Here is a 16,644-nt window from a genome sequence, read left to right as displayed (position 1 = left end):
CCCCTGATCGTGTTCATGACCATAGTGACCGTTTATGGAGCATGCCCTCTGCCTCCGCTCGTGCAGACACCTCGGCATTATCACATCCTTCCGCGGGCCAAGAAATAACACCCCCAATCCACACCGAGCAGGCCAGACTGCCAGGAGCCAGGAGGTCATCTGGATTCATGCAGAACGTCAGCCTAAAACCGGGATCCAGCCAAGCCACCCCACTCAAGATTAACCACGCAAGACGCCACTGCCTGGGACTGGCGTGGGAAATGTTTCCTTCCATTACTGGAAAACGCTGTTCGGTTATAAAAGTGGTATGAAAACTTGATAGGAAAAGTGGACAAAAAACACTTCCCCTCGGTGATTAAAAGAACCAAGTTATGACGGCTTCTCACGTGCTCGCATTTGTATATGACTGGAGCCTCCTATAACTGCTATTCCCCGTTCTTCTCTAATCTCAATCTCCTATTCTCTATTCAGCCTTTTTACTCTGCTCTTTAACACATTTTATAGTATTTGCCATCTTATAAAATCCCTTTCTTGTTGAGAGATCCAAACGATTATCCTGATGTCTGCATTCTATTCTAAGCTGCAACAACTCAGAATTTGGTGAGTCTTCACCTACAGATCCGCAAGCTTGGCCCGTTTTCCGGGATCCCACACAACGCTGCTGTCGGTATCTATGCTTGTGTGGGAACGGAAGCCAAGAGCTCACACTGATGAGGCCGCGGACAGAAGGGCCCGGGACTCTGGGGACCTTCAGCACAGCCTGAGCTCGGCACGGTCGGCCCCTCCCATGAACTGACTCAATGCCTGGTGTCTGGGTCTGTCCTTGCTGTGTGCTTCAACCCCAGGCACAAGAATGAGACAGTGACCCCAGCCCTGAGCATGAGCACGCCATGCGCCCAGCACCTAAGTCCACAGGGTGCTTGGCCTGTGTCTTCTCACCTCCCTTTTCTTTCTTTCTTTTTTATTTATTAAATCAACTAAAATTTATTTAATTAAGTATAAAGTTACTTACACATTTGTCTACAGTCACAGTAAATACAGTTCTTGGCATAAAGACAAGGCCTTTAGAATTTAAAGCCTCCCCACCTGCAAGATTACATATATAAAACTCCCACTATTTTTATGTAATAGTGGATTAGTCAAATTAAAATAATTACACTATCTAGAATAAAATAAAATGAAAACAATTTATTCATAAGATTCATATTTAAATCATCCTTATTTACAAAATACTATCCTGAGAATTATAATTCCATTAAGTTTCAATTTGAGCAGAAGTGTAATCACTTAAGTAACAGCAGTTACTTAAAACTGAAAATGAGGTCAGTCAAAATGACTTTTGAAGAGAGCAAAACTATTGTCAGGTTTCTCGCTGTGGTTCTGGATGTTCAGTAGCAGGCTCATTTGAAGGCAGACTCAGCCCTGAAGGGAACTCACTTCAACCTTCAGAATGTGGGGGTGGAGGGAAAAATCCAGGTCTTGGGGGAAGGTGAGAAGGAAAGCCCCTCGGTGGATAGACGTTTCTCATTGCAAATGGAGCATGTCGTGGACCTGGGAAATACCTTGGTGGAAAATAAGCTTGAGAAGCCCCAAACCTGGTTCCTGGAGGAGGTGGGGGGAAAGGAGGCCCTCTTCTCATGAACGGGCCCCTCACATCCACTGGAAACAATGGACCTCTGATTGGAGCAAGAGGTGGAGGAATAAAGCCAGGGCCAGTTGCTTCTTTTTCAGTGGGCAGAGATGAATCAGGCACATTTAAATTCCCAGGATCATCTTTGGTATCATTTCTACTGGATTCCATTTCTGAAGGCATTGACGCATCCATTTTATCCAAAGAAGGCATATTCATACTTCTGAGTTCTGCTGGTCCAGGGCGTCCAGCAGAGTTAGAATAAAATCTGTCTTCCCTTCGGGGAGGAAGAGCTGAACCAGGATGTGATTGTCCTGGTGGAGGAAACATCATCCTACGGTCCCGTTCCCACGGAGATGGCAGGGGCCCAGTGTCAGAAGGAGCCCTGTGAGGATGGGTGAACCTCTCACAGCTTGATTCTCCTCTTTCATTGGCAATCTCATGGTCCAGAGGATTCCCCGGGCCTCTTGAACCTCTTCTTTCTTCCCCTGGAGGCAGAGGTGAGGGTCTCAGTGGACCCTCCCACAGAGTTGGAGGATAGAGAAAAGCTCTCGTTTCAGGTAAAGGCCGACCCAATGGTGAGGGACCATATGGGGAACGCTGTCTGCCAAATGCCGTATTTGGCACATCAAGTGCATACGGATCCTCTTCTAGAAGCTTTATTTTATACTCTGTTTCAGCTAATTTTTGTCTGTTGTGGGCATTTACTTTCCTTAAATAGTTGAAGTTTCTTTCAGCAGCCCGAGCTGCCAACCAATTATGACGTGCTTTTTCCTCATAAGAAATAGCCTTCCTTTGATAAAAATGAATAGTTTTCTCAAATTCTTTAAGATCTTTGGCTCGCTGTCTATAGGTCTCCAGCTCTTTAGTGGCATGGCTGATCATTTCGTCTACTTTAGAAAGTTTCTCTTCTTTCTCTAACCGGTAATTTTCCTCTACTGTCAATTTCCTGTAGAGGCTCTTTTCGTTTTCTTGATATAATTCAGTCATTACTTTAAGATGCTGTTGAAGCCTCTGATTCTCACTTTCAAAATGTGTGTTTTCTGACTGCAAAGATGCTTGTTCAGTCTGAAGATGTTTAATATGCTCTGTAAGCTCTTCCTTTGTTTTATCAACTTCAGATAACTGAATATAAATTTGGTTTCTTTCTCCTTCTAAGGTTTTTAAAGAAGCATTTAACTTAGTAGCATGAATCAGCATCTTCAAAGCTCCTTTTGAAGGATCATCTGAGTGAGCACCATCTTCCGATTCACTGTTCACTTCTAAGTTATCATCATCCGTTCTGTCTTCTCCAAGCCTCCCAGCCCAATCTTTCATCTTTAGCAAGCGTTCAGTCAGAGTCTTGATGTGATTTGCTTTGTCATTTAGAACTTGTTCTGCATGTACTTTGAAGTCTTCAAATGTTATTTTCTGTTTATTAAGTTCACTCACTTGTTCTTTCCATACTTCAGCTTCTTGCAAAAGCTGTTTCTGGCTTTGTTGAAGTTGAGAATTTTCATTCAAAGCATCTTCTGTTGCTATCTTCAGTCGTTCTTTGTTCATTTGACATGTCGTGAAGGTCATTTTGGCTTCAGCTACTTGTGATTTGAGGGATTTTGACTCATATTCCAGCGACTGTATGCTTTTGGAAATATCCGCCATCAATTCATCTCGTTCAGAATGTTTAGATTTCTCTTCTTTTAACTCTTTTTCTAGACAGAGTATTTCATGCTCAAGCTCAGAATTTGCCCTGTTCAGCTTTTCACAGGTTGCCTCCAAACTTCGTGCTTCTGCTGCCGCCTTCTCAAAGCTGGCATCCTCTAAAGATGACTCTACTTCATAGTCTTCATACTCTTTTTCAACAAGGCTAAATTTTTCAAGTAGTTTACATTTTTCTGCAATTAGTCCAGAAAGCGCCACAGCAAGTTTTTTCTCTCTTCTCACATAAAGCCGTCTCCTAACCGATCTAAAAGTTCTCCACAGAAAAAGGAGAACAGCAAAAAATCCAACAACAGCTGCATGTATCACCAATTCCCATGGAAAACCATAAGGATGAGAATCTGTTCTCATATCTTCAGTCAGTGCTGCCACAACCCTGTGTGGCAACTCCAGGATCAGTCCCAGGTACGGCTGAGGGGTAGCCCCTGGCTCCTCCATACTCCAGGATTAGCCCCAAGTACCGCTGAGGGGTAGCCCCTGGCGCCTCCACACTCCAGGATCAGTCCCAGGTACCACTGAGGGGTAGCCCCTCGTTCCTCCGCACTCCAGGATCAGTCCCAGGTACCGCTGAGGGGTAGCCCCTCGTTCCTCCGCACTCCAGGATCAGTCCCAGGTACCGCTGAGGGGTAGCCCCTGGCTCCTCCGCACTCCAGGATCAGTCCCAGGTACCGCTGAGGGGTAGCCCCTGGCTCCTCCGCACTCCAGGATCAGTCCCAGGTACCGCTGAGGGGTAGCCCCTGGTGCCTCCGCACTCCAGGATCAGTCCCAGGTACCGCTGAGGGGTAGCCCCTCGTGCCTCCGCACTCCAGGATCAGTCCCGGGTACCGCTGAGGGGTAGCCCCTGGCTCCTCCGCAGCGCCAAGGCTGCTCTGACGGTTGCTGCAGTAACCGCAGCCACAACAAACGGTGGAGAACGCACAGCATTCCATCTGGAACCCGGATCCCCACCTGGCAAGTGGAGCGGACCACTGCGGAGCCAGCTGCGGGGGGAGCTGGGGACGCAGGCACCCACAGGCCTTGCAGGCCCATGCGGCCCACCCCGGCCCCCTCGTTACACTTTACATCCTAAGGCAGCACTAAAACCTGTATTTTAAAACAATACCACATGGGGAGAAAGGCTCAGGTGACCCAGCATCCCAGGTATGCCCATCCACAAGCTGACACCCTAGCTAAATGTAGCCCTGTGCATGAGGCCAGCAGAAGAACCTCCCAGCTGACAGAATGATAAAGAATAACAAATCATGGTCTTGAGTCACTAAGCCTTGGGGTCATTTGTTACGCAGCAGTAGCTAACTGAGATACCTGCCACCTTATCCTGTTGGTGTTTCAGTATCTGTGGTCTGAAATAATCAATTTGGGTGCTTGACTAAAATTATGCCCCATGGTAAATTCTGGTAGGTATTTTTATAGCTAAAATATAAGTTTTTCGATTGACCTTTGCTTCATTGAAGATATATTTATTTAGCTCCTCCCAAATGAGACGGATTATGGTTTTTAGATTAACTCCTTCCATGAAAGGGCTCACCTCTGCCTAGCATAATCCTCAACCATCCCATGTACAACTGAAAAATGCTAACCTCATTCCCAGAAGATCCAGGGCACTTAGAACAGTGCTGGCACGTAGACAGTGATCCTCTTACCTCTCTATCAAATGTACCTGCTCTGTGTCCATTTCCCAAACACTGGCACTCCTTCAACACGGATGATGCCTTGCCCTGCAGTGAGCTGTCATCTTCCGTGCACGCACATATCTTCAACTCATCCGGAAAGCTCACTTCTTCAGGAGAGGAACCAACTACCTGCCATGATGGGTATCCCAGCCAGCTTGTAAATCAGCGCCAGACCAGGCTGATGCATATCCTCTGGACGGTCCTCTTGGAAAGATGAATGCCAGCCACGACATCGCGATGGGTATCCCAGCCAGCTTATAAATCAGTGCCAGACCAGGCTGATGCGTATACTCCGGACGGTCCTCTTGGAAAGATGAATGCCAGCTACCACGTCTGGCCAGTCATTTCTGTTGAGGACGATGTCGGCTGCCTCGATGGCCACATCCGTGCTGGTGCCAGTGGCAACGCCCATGTCTGCCTAGGCCAAGGCCGGGGAGTCATTGACCCCATCATCCCCCACCATAGTGACTTTCTTCCCTTTGTTCTGGAGCTCCTGGACCTCAGCCACCTTGTGCGAAGGCAGCACCATTGCAAAGACTTTGTTGATCCCAACCTGGGTGGCAATGGCTCTGGCTGTCTTCCGGTTGTCCCCCGTGCTCAAAACCACATCCACACCCATGCTTTGAAGCATGTGCACAGCCAGGGTGGTCTCCTGCTTGACAGCATCTGTGATAGCCGGCATCAGCAGCTACATAGGATGGGGCACCCCACACCAAGATACCACACTTGCAGTGTTCTCATCTGTCAATAGCCACCAGGATGGCCATCTGTCCTTTCATCTCATGGTCTATCATAGCGTCACTGACATTGCTAGAAATGGTTAAACCGTTGTGCCTGAGCCATTTGCGGTTTCCAGTCAGCACAGAGAAGGTCTGGGGGGCTGCATCTCAACAACCTGCGCAAGCACCAGCTCCCTGCACCGGCCGCCGTCTTCCTCACCTCCCTTTTCTACTCTACTTGGAGGAAATCCTAAGGCCATTGTGGGGGCTGGACATGGCCCCTGAATCCTGCACAAAGCATCCACACCTGCCATGGGGATGCCCCGGGCACAGCAGCTGCAGGTCCCTGGCTTCATGCCTGGAAGAGGCTCTGGGGTAGATGTGTGAGTTGGGGGCAGCAGTAAAAGCCAGCCCTGGGTTGGAGAGTGTAGCATGGGGGCCCACGGAGGACAGGGGAATGTGAGCACGGCCTGCCTTAGGGACGCCTCTGTCCTTGCCACCCTGCCAGACAGCACAGTGGAGACAGCAGTGTAAGGCTGTGGTCCTAGGAGTCTAGGGTCTTGGTGTGACTCTGAGTCAGCAGCCAAGTCCTTAGTCTTGTGATCCTAATTCCCTACAGTGAAACCTCTCCAGGTGACATTTTTCTTCTTGCTGGAAATATCAGGATCTCCACACCATCTTTTCAGGAAGCCTGCTTTAAGATAGCATGGTTTTCAGGCAGGAAAGTGCTGCCTGCCCGCAGAAGACAGAGCTCCCCTTTGCAGGAACACAGCACCAAGGGAGGCCTATGGGAGCCATTTCTTCCTGTTGTGGCAAAGGACAAGGGGAGGGAAAGAAAAGTGAAACATGCCCAAATGTAAGCAGTTTACAAGTCGTTAAGTAGAAGGAAGGTGTTGAAAGGGATTAACATGTCCCCTGGGGTGCAGGCGGTGGGAACACTTGCGCCGTGCCAGCTCCGCATCCTGTCTTGCCCAGCGGCAGAGAGGCAGGGCCTGTGAGATGTGGTGGGGGCTGGCAGCGGGGGAGGCGGGGAGGAAGGTGAGCTGCATGCTTCGGTGCTTCATCTGCGCAGGTACCAGCAGGATGCAGAGAAAGAGAGAACAAGACTGAAGTGCTCACAGCTTGCTGACTGTCGCGTGGGCGACCTGTGACCCTGTTCTGGAATTGGCTGAAGAGACAAAGTCTTTGAGAAAGCAGCTCTCTGAGTGGGGAGAAGCAAATACAGGAACCCAGGGGAACCCAAGGAGCTATTGCGTGACCCTGCAGGACTTCTCCAGGAAGCGGGAAGGCCAGGGATTTCTGCCACCTCATGACCATCCTAAGCTGTGCCCCTGGCCTTTGGCCATGCAGAGCCTGCGTCTGAAGCGGCAGGTCAGTCCCACTCTTGGGCACAGCGGAATGGCACCTTCTGGGTTTGGCCCAAGCCCCAGGTGAGACCCTGCAGGTGTGGAGAAATCCGAGCTCACGTGGGTCTGGTCCCCGCCCCCTTTACTCCTGGGTGGAGGCAGGAGGGGTGGGCCACAGGATCAGCCCCAGCCTAAGACCTCGGGCCACACCCCTCACAAACGCAGTCTGAGCACAGCTGCCCTGTCTCTCAGCCACAGGTATTCTGAACCTGCCGTCAGGGAACTGGGATCCAAGTAGGAGGGAAGGCCAAGCATGGGCCCCTGGGGCCCAGCTCCCTCCCGTGGTGACTGACCAAGCCAATTAGAGTAGGAAAACCTGGGCAGACAAGGGCTCTTAGGATTGTGGTTGTAACTCGGTTACTCAGTTCCGCAAACCCCTTCTCGCAGGGGGCGGGGACACTGCCTGTCCTTCAGGACAGGTCATGAGAGGGATGGCCACTGAGTCAGCTTCCAGAACCACCTGCCTGTAGCATTCGCGCACGTTTCTCCACCACCACGGCGCCCACACTGGCCACGCACGTGCGGGACCATGACCTTCCTGAATGAGTTTCCACGCATCTCCTGAGCACCTCCTAAAGCCAAGAGCTGGAACCGCAGGAGGCAATTCGTCCTCCTTAACATGATTGCATAAATTATCACCATGCCTGGGCCACCCACAGCAGGCCCTCAACATCTGTGTTGCATGGAATCAAACAAAGGAAAATAGCAAAGAGGTCTCAGATTGCAAAGAGATCTCAGATAGCAAAGAGGTCTCAGATGGAGCACGTTGGGCAGAACATAAATGGGCTGGGAAGTTTGTTGTCAGGAGTCTTTGAGTTCCAGGAGCTTGGAGGTGGCGGGGACGAGAGGCCGGGAGGTGGGGCTCCGCTGGCACTGGTTCCTATGCAATCCCAGAAAAATAAGTCATCCTTCTAAGCCCTAATTCCCTCATCTGTTAAAACAAAAACAAAAGCAAACAAAGAGGCATGTGTGGGGAGGGGATGATGACTCCCACCCCTTCTGGATCAAATGAAATTTGCTAAAGTCTTTTGTAAACTGCCTGTGCCCTGCAGCGTCGTCGACTTCTTCAGCGGAAAGTTTCTAAGCCCCCCTTGCGCTGACACACAAGTCAGAGCCTCAGCGCCATTTGGCACATATTTGAACTAGCCTGGAGGACAGGCTGGTGAAAGCTCTCTAAGTAACAAAGCTTGTTTGTGACATTTGAAGGACTAGCCATGATAAGCTCTCTAGTCTTCCGTCTCTGTTATCAGCAGTGGGATATTTAAGTTATTCTGAAGTTTTAAACAAATCATCTTCTTTCTGCTACTCTACGCATATTTATGGTAAGCAGTGACTTGGGCCCTGAAAGGCCATGCATTTCGAAGGTGTGTGTTTCAATGTTGGGAATTTTGTGAGGTACTGAATATTCATAGGCCACCTCGACAGATGGCGTGTGGGAAGCTCCTGGAATCCCTGGAGATACGGAGTTGCTGTATCCAGCAGCTAGGATAACCCTTTCATCACAGACAAGCTCTCCTGTCCAGGGATAAATACTCCAAAGAGAGGGAGGACAGCTCTTCCCCATCTGTGGGGTGGCTAGCCGACCCGCTGCCTGGGAATGACCAGTACACGTTTATGAGGGTGAGAGGAGGCCGCACCTTTGCTCAGGGACAAGGTGGCCGTGCTCACCCTTCCATGCAGTGGATCGAGTGGCTGGCCCCGAGGGGTTCCTGGGGAGTGCTGGATCAGCTTCCCAGTCCCAGTATATTTTATGCTAAAATTTTCCTAGGATAATTTTATTTGAGGAGTAAAGAGGCTTCTCTTAAAAATGAGAATGTCCTTGGGAAGAGAAAATTCAGAGATGGAAGAGTAAGGCCCAGATGTACAAAACTAAGTTAGGCGGCCACCCTGGGGGTGTCGGGGAGACAAATCACCAGAACTGGAACAGAAAGTCATTTACATCTTAGTATGAATTAGTCCATACCAGCTGCTTATCTCTGTATAGCTGGTTTAGTTTTCCCGCCTTGAGCAGACTAGAAGTTTTATTAGGATGACTATCATTCAAAAATATCAGGGAAATATATTTGATTTTTTTATTGTGGTAAAACATATGTGATGGTTAATTTTATGTATCCAATTAACTAGGCCATGGTGCCTAGATACTTGGTCAAATGTTATTTAAAATGTTTCTGGGAAGGTCTAGTTCGATGAGATTAACATGTAGGTCTGTGGACTCGGAAAAACAGATTTCCTTGTAATGTAGGTGGGCCTCATCCAATCAGCTGATGGCCTTAAAAAAAAGACTGCGGTCCCCTGAGTAAGGAAAGAGGAATGAAGCATTCTGCCTCCAGATGCCCTTTTAAGATGAGACACATCAATGCTGCCCTGGCCCTCCAGCCTCCCAGTCCACCCAGGAGAATACTGCCAGGCGAGGTGGCTCACATCTGTAGTCCCAGCACTTTGGGAGGCCGAGGCAGGCAGATCACTTGAGGCCAGGAGTTCAAGACCAGCCTGGCCAACATGGTGAAACTCCATCTCTACTAAAAATAGGAATACAAAAATTAGCCAGGTGTGGTGGCGCACGCCTGTATCACAGCTACTTGGGAGGCTGAGGCACAAGAATCACCTGAACTCGGGAGGTTGAGAGGTTGCAGTGAGCTGAGATCAAGCCACTGCACTCCAGCAGTTAGACTCTGTCTCAAAATAAGTAAGTACATAAATAAGAATGTGGACCTGCCAGCCTCCACAGCCATGTGAGCTGATTCCTTACCAGCTCTCTCTCTGCACATCCCCTCCCCCACCACACAGGCTCACACACTCACACACTCACATCCTGCTGTTTCTCTGCAGAATGCTAATGCAATCTACTTAACTAGACTGGCAGTTTGGCTCTTTTTCTTTTTTTCTTTTAGACTGAGTCTCGCTTTATTGCCCAGGCTGGAGTGCAGTGGTGCAATCTCGACTCACTGCAATCTCGTTTTGGGTCTTTTTAAGTGCACCAGTCAGTGGCATTAAGTGCACTTATTTCCTTGTTGTGCAGCCACGCCCATGGTCCTTACTGGATGTTGAGGAGGGAGGGAGGTGAAACGTTTCAGGTCCATCTTATGTCTTCCTGCCTCTCTCCTGGAACCAGCCATTCTTCCCTTTGCAGGAGAGTGGTTTAGGGACCAAGGTGTGGATGTTGGCTGTGCTTGCTTTTACCAAGGCGATGGTTCTAGGCCCTCTCCGCTGACAAAGCAAGGGAATATATGAGCAACCACAAGCCACAGAGAAAGGCCCCAGGAGCAGCCAGTGCTGCCAGCACTTGGATATTGGATGCCCAGCCAGCAACAGTGTTAAGGCGCTGTCTGTGGACTTGGTCCTCGCAGCCCTGGCAGACTCACATTTGACCACATGGCGGCCATCCCAGGGGACACATGCCTCTGCTTTCCTCATGGCAGGACCCGGTCTCCCCATGTGGCACTCAGGAGATGACCCGTGGAATGGGCAGAGCAACTGCATGGAGGTGGCCGTGGTCTCCCTGCCCCCACGTGGACCTGCCTGTCCCCCTCCTTGCACCCAGGGGACTCTGACGTCTTGGCTGTTCGCACAGCCTGGGGCCATTTGAGGTGTTCACTGGTGGTGTGGAGGGTGGGAGGAAATGTGGGAGGCCCTGAGAATGGCCAGGACGCAGCCCCACACTGACAACCTCTGTCCGGAGCAGGTCAGTCCCTCCTGGGACCTGGTGGCCCACTCCTCTCCCTGGCCTTTCTCCCCTGACTGCCCACTTCTGCCCAGGGACATTCATTCTTGAAGGCAAAAAACTCATGCCTGCTTTATCTCTGGCTGTATTTCAGCAGCTGAGGGGAGAGGATCACCCTGTGCCCATAGCCTGAGACCTGATGACCTCGAGCACGGATGAATGTCCAAAACCTCTGGCCTTACCACATGCTTGGCCCTGTGAGACTTCTCAGCACAAACAGAGCCAGGAGATGATGTGACGTGGGTGGGGAAGGGAGAGGAGTGCTCATCTGGAAGGAAGGGACTTAGAAACCCCATCCACAGCTGTGGCTTATGATTCCTCAGGGACAGGAGGTTATCTGCTGGCTGGACTGGGAGCACGACTGTCACTCCTCCCTGGCCACTGTGACACCATCGCAGCTCTGCAGATGCCTGGTTTCGCCCCTCTGTGTTTGCATTAAGCACAGATTGTCCCGACTCAGCAGTGGAGTTTCTGAATCCAGCAACTCCCTGATGTTGACCTTTGAACTGAGGGGATTGGTGCTGTTAACCCCAAAAAGGGTCTCAAATGAAGCATTAAAGTTCTCCCCTTCCTATTCAAAGCTGATAGATAGAAAGATGGATAGATAGATAGATAGATAGATAGATAGATAGATAGGATAATTTGCTTCTAAGTTTTTCTTTTTCTCCCATTATTTATTTTCTTCTTCATTTTAGTTATAACATGCTTGTTCATCTTAATCTAATTTTCACTTCCTATATCCTTGTTTTTGATCATCTAGTAAATCAGCAAAAGCTGATTAAAGAGCTGATTCTAGGGAAGACTGAGCAACCACTCCAAGGGCAATGTCATCCATGGAGAGCTGATCCAGGGAAGACTGAGTGATCACTTCAACAGCCATGTCCTCCATGGAGGGCTGATCCAGGGAAGACTGAGCAATCACTCCAAGAGAGATGCCATCCGTGGAGGACTGATCCAGGGAAGACTGAGTGATCACTTCAACAGCCATATCCTCCATGGAGGGCTGATTCTAGGGAAGACTGAGCGATCACTCCAAAAGAGATGCCATCCATGGAGGGCTGATCCAGGGAAGACTAAGCGATCATTCCAATAACTATGTCATCCATGGAGGGCTGATTCAAGGAAGACTGAACGATCACTCCAAGAGTGATGCTGTCCATGGAGGCGATGAGGCATGATGGAACTAAAGCACAGAGAGTAATAGCATAGGAGGCTGGACAAGGTGTCTGTCCATGGATTGATAGCATTCTGTGGTATTTGCATTGCATGAAAGAAGAAAAAAAATTGTCATAAATTTAAACTTTCTTGAGACAAATATGTGTGTCAAAATATGTGAAAACAACTCCCGAAATAAAAGAAATAAAATACATACTTTTCCAACTAGTAGAGAGAGTAAAAAGAATTTAAGAAATTACAATCAAACTCATGTGGGCAAAACAAAGAAAAAGTATGATCATGAGCAAACATAAAACAGGTGTTGGAAATAAATTTAAATAAATTAAATGATTGTAAATGAATCTAACTAGCTGTTAAAGTGTGAGAGAGAGACGCACTTAAAACACAGTATCATGGAAAGGCAGAATGTAAAGGGATATGAGCAGAGCTAACAGGAAAATGCAAAGGCCAAAGAGAGGACGTTATAACAACATGACAGGCTGGGCTGAATTTAGAGAAAGAAGCATTATTAGGGACATAAACCGCCAACGTGTAATGATAAAAAGAGCCATTCAGGGAAAAAAAAAAAAAAAGCGCTTCTAAAGTACAGACCTAACAGGACAGTATTCAACTATATAAAGCACAAAGGGATAACATTCAAAGAAAAATGCACAAATCTAGAGTCATAGCAACATATTTCATCATACCTGCAAGCAGATAATAAATATGTACACACACAGAGGAAGTGAAGGGCTCCCTTTTTCATCAATGCGGTTGCAACCGTGCCAGCAACAAGCACACAGGGAGACTCTCTGAGAACTTACCCCCGGAGATCACAAGGGAAAGTCTCAACAAACACAAGAACCACAAGACCACAAAACTACAAGAATCATCAGCATCTAGTCTAGAGTGTTTGACCTCACAATAATTTAGAAAATAATAACCAAAAGACAATTCACCAAAACCTCTTCGACTTGGAAGTTTACAAAGACCTTTTAAATAATTTATGGTCAAATTAGAAAGAATAATGAAAACAAAAAGCAATTTACTAACTAATACCAACAAAAACAGTCTATACCAAAGTTGTCGGGGCTAGCTAACATGGTCCTAAGACTGAAAATGCATTAGCTGAGCAAACAGTTTGGAAACACAGAGTAGCTCCAAAGAAAACCAAAAGAAGGGGATAATGAAAACAAGAGCAGAAATTAGTGAAATAGGATATGAAGGAAAAATAGAGACACCAGTGCAAATGAGACCTGGTTCTTTGGAAAAATGGGCAATATTAACACACTGCTGGCAAGATCATCTAAAAAAATAAAGTTAGAAAAAGACAGAAACAATTCCTTTAGTGAAAGGAATAATATTGGTACACCCTGGGCTAAAATTGATCAGAGGCAGAAAATGGGGAAAGCAGGAAAAAAGCAATGCTACGGATGCAGACAATACAGCCGCATCCGTGGTAATGATGTTTCAAATCTTAAGAGAAACACATGTGCAACTTTATTTTACTAAACTTAAAAATTTAGATGAAATAGAAGATTTCCTAGTAAAGCATACATTTGCAAGCCGACTTAAAAATAAAGAGAGAAACTCGGTGAGACTTAAGCATTTAAGAGAGTAAATGTTTAAAAATTCACAAAAACCTTCCAAAGCCCAGATGGTTATACAATCAGGTCCACAAATTTTGAGTGAACATATGATTCCTGTCTTTTACATACCATTTATTGAAATATAAGAAGAAGAAAATCATCACAGCTGCTTTTATGGGCTGGTTTAGCTTTGGGATGAAAACCAGATGTGAGTATTATATGAAAGAAATTTCATAGGCCAATTTCTTCTATGAGCATAAGATACAATCCTAAAAAAAGTTTACAACCTAATTTCAGCAGTGTCCTAAAAAGACACGTTATAAATAATTGAATGTCTGGACTTTGCAAAAAAAATCCATCTGAGGTGGGGGTGGCCACGTGGGTTTGGTAAATGAGAAGACGGGCAATTGACTGAGCCTGCTGGCGCTGTGCCGGGTGCTCTGGAGCTTACCTTCTCCCTATTACGTTTAAGTACCATTTAGAAGTACAAACAAAAACACCATCACCAAACATTGTTCATCCCATGAATGCACGATTGGTTTAGCAATGGACATTTTGTTAATGGGATTCATCTTATCAACATAGCAAATGAAAAATATCAATGATCTCAAAAAATATTAAATGTTCACACCATTTCGCAATAATATATATGCATGTAAATTAGAACTTTTCCTAACCTAAAAAGGTTAACTTTTCCTTACCTTATGATCATAGTGTATTTACCCAAAATCACAGAAATTATGAGTTTAGAAGGGGCTTTAAAAAAATAAAAACCAAAAGGAATGCTCACAAACATTCTGTCAACTGCTCTTGCTTCCTGGGTGCTGCTGAACATGGTGCTGGTGGCTCCAGCACTTGCAGTCGTGCTAGAAAAACGCACAGGAAGTAGAAGGATTGGAATTTCCAGTCAAAACGTCCATTACTCCCTCACTTCAACTTTCCACGTAAAGGAAATTCCACTGACCAGCAGTCTTTTCTGGACACTTCTCTGCAGCTCCCACCTGCTCACCGTGGGGAAAGCAGAGTGACTCGGGGGGTGGAGGGGGCCGATGATGTCGGGAGAAGAAGCTGGGCCTGTGGCCAGGACCCAACTTCCAGCCTGTGACTGGTCAGTCAGTGCAGCCACCAGTTTAGTGTAGTGCTCTGTCATTGCTGTCTTGAAATTCTTGATAATTTTGTCTTTGAACGTGTGTTCTGTAAGTGACGTCCCCAGGGATGACAGAGATTGCTTGTGAGTAGAGGGGGTTCACCAACAAGCACGTCTGCTACTGCTCCTTGCCTCCCCGTCCCCACAGAGCAGCCATGATGCCCATGAGCACAGACCTGCGATGGCAGCTGTGCAGCCAGACCTGAAGCACCCACACAGTGAGCGTGTAGCATTTACCACTGAGCAGAACAGCCTCAGAGGCCACACTTTCCTCTCAAACCAGATCCTACATCTAACACAGAGAGAAGGCAATGCCATCCTGAGAAACATGAGTGCCAGGAGTCCTGGCACATCTGTCCCCTAATGCTCGCCTTTTCACTTGGGCTGGGTGTGAGGACACAGAGGAAAGGGGAAGAGGATGACCGCACTCCTGCGCTCCTAGTCCTTCCCTACCTATCAGCGAGCTGGAGGGGCAGCTTGCGGGCGGAGCGAGCACGTCAGGTTCACCTGGAGCATTGCACGGTTCTGGTAAGAACAAAATGCAAATGCGCGTGAGAGCTACAGACACACTGTGCAGCCTCACCGATTCTGCGATTCTGCAGCTTCAATGATTCTGCATGCAACTTAGATTTTATAACACTGGCCTGCAGTATAAAGACAAACAGCAAAATTCATGGCCATAATTTAAAATTTTAATTTTCTATACTTTGAATGACATTAAATAGCAAATACACATCCTGACAAGTTGAGGAAGAAACCGCAGAATTAAAGGAAGATGCTTTATACTCAAGTGCCTTTCACAGCACCGGGCCCTGCTTGTGAAACAAAGAGCTCAGCATCTTCCCTTTGGCACTGAGTCCCAAGCGTGTGCTCGGGCCCTGGCAGCAGCCGTGCCCTTTCCTTCTCCTCTGCTGTTGGGAGCCACTCAGACTGTTCTCCTGAGCCGTGTGGGCAGCTGAGTGACAAGGCCCTCATCCCAGCAGGATCTTCTGAGGATCGGGTGGGCAAATCTGTGAATTCACGGCTCAATATTGGGTAGCCCGCTTTTCCGCAGATATAATACCAGTATTTTCTCAAATAGAACTGACGGTATAACCTTTGGCTGCTTAAATTTTGACTTTGCTTTTGCTTCAGAACCTGGGCAGGAAAGAGGAGTGTTATTTACTGGGTTCAAACAGACACTCTGCCTGATTTGACTGCAGGCACTGAAAATCCAACAGAACCCACAGGCAAATTCCTAAAACTAATGAGAGGCTTTAATAAGGTTGCTGGGTACAAAATAAACACAGTAACAAGGTGCATGCACCTCACTTAAAACTCCAATTTTGGCCGGGCGCGGTGGCACAAGCCTGTAATCCCAGCACTTTGGGAGGCCGAGACGGGCAGATCACGAGTACAGGAGATCGACACCATCCTGGCTAACATGGTGAAACCCTGTCTCTACTAAAAAATACAAAAAAACTAGCCAGGCGAAGTGGCGGGTGCCTGTAGTCCCAGCTACTCGGGAGGCTGAGGCAGGAGAATGGTGTAAACCCGGGAGGTGGAGCTTGCAGTGAGCTGAGATCCGGCCACTGCACTCCAGCCTGGGCGACAGAGACTCCGTCTCAAAAAAAAAAAGACTCCAATTTTATTTATTATACAGAAAAGGCATACAGGGATACATGTAAGAAAATATGGGCATAATTTTAAGAAAAAAAATTAAAAATTTGCTGAGATGCCTAGAATAGAACTAGGTTAACTGACATGAAGACTTGTCATGAAGACAGTCATAATTCCGCAAGTCAGCCCATAAATTTAAATGCAATTCCACTGAAACCAAGCAGAGGCTTTTCACTGGACAAGATGATCCTGTGATTCACACACAAGTATAAAGAGCCGGCATGGCCGAGACAGCATCGAAGAAGAAAAG

At 47.5% G+C, this 16,644-nt stretch overlaps 1 protein-coding gene and 1 pseudogene across 4 annotated transcripts; both read right to left on the bottom strand.

The window, feature by feature from the left end:
* Positions 1-1,343: 1,343 nt before the first annotated feature.
* LOC104681910 (cTAGE family member 2-like) lies at positions 1,344-3,766 on the bottom strand. 4 transcript variants are annotated; one of them, XM_030929161.1, is made up of 3 exons: positions 3,462-3,766; positions 2,230-3,389; positions 1,344-2,112 (listed from the first exon to the last, which is right to left on the bottom strand). In XM_030929161.1, the coding sequence occupies exons 1-3, from the start codon at positions 3,764-3,766 to the stop codon at positions 1,439-1,441; spliced, it is 2,139 nt and encodes a 712-aa protein (XP_030785021.1). In that variant the 3' UTR covers positions 1,344-1,438. The 4 variants fall into 4 exon arrangements, with proteins under 4 accessions (XP_030785021.1, XP_030785020.1, XP_030785019.1 ...); XM_030929160.1 differs by having other exon boundaries at positions 2,230-3,766; XM_030929159.1 differs by having other exon boundaries at positions 1,344-3,389.
* A 321-nt stretch (positions 3,767-4,087) lies between these two features.
* Positions 4,088-5,680, bottom strand: LOC104681922 (annotated as a pseudogene).
* Positions 5,681-16,644: the final 10,964 nt, after the last annotated feature.

Source organism: Rhinopithecus roxellana, chromosome 4 (genome assembly GCF_007565055.1).
Source record: "Rhinopithecus roxellana isolate Shanxi Qingling chromosome 4, ASM756505v1, whole genome shotgun sequence".
Classification (NCBI taxonomy): Eukaryota; Metazoa; Chordata; class Mammalia; order Primates; family Cercopithecidae; genus Rhinopithecus; species Rhinopithecus roxellana.
The sequence above is the reverse complement of the archived record's forward strand: the minus strand, read 5'-3'. Positions and strand labels throughout refer to the sequence as shown.

Excerpts from the sequence above, each read along its gene's own strand:
- LOC104681910 (XM_010388337.2), bottom strand. The coding sequence starts at position 3,766 with ATGGAGGAGCCAGGGGCTACCCCTCAGCCGTACCTGGGACTGATCCTG.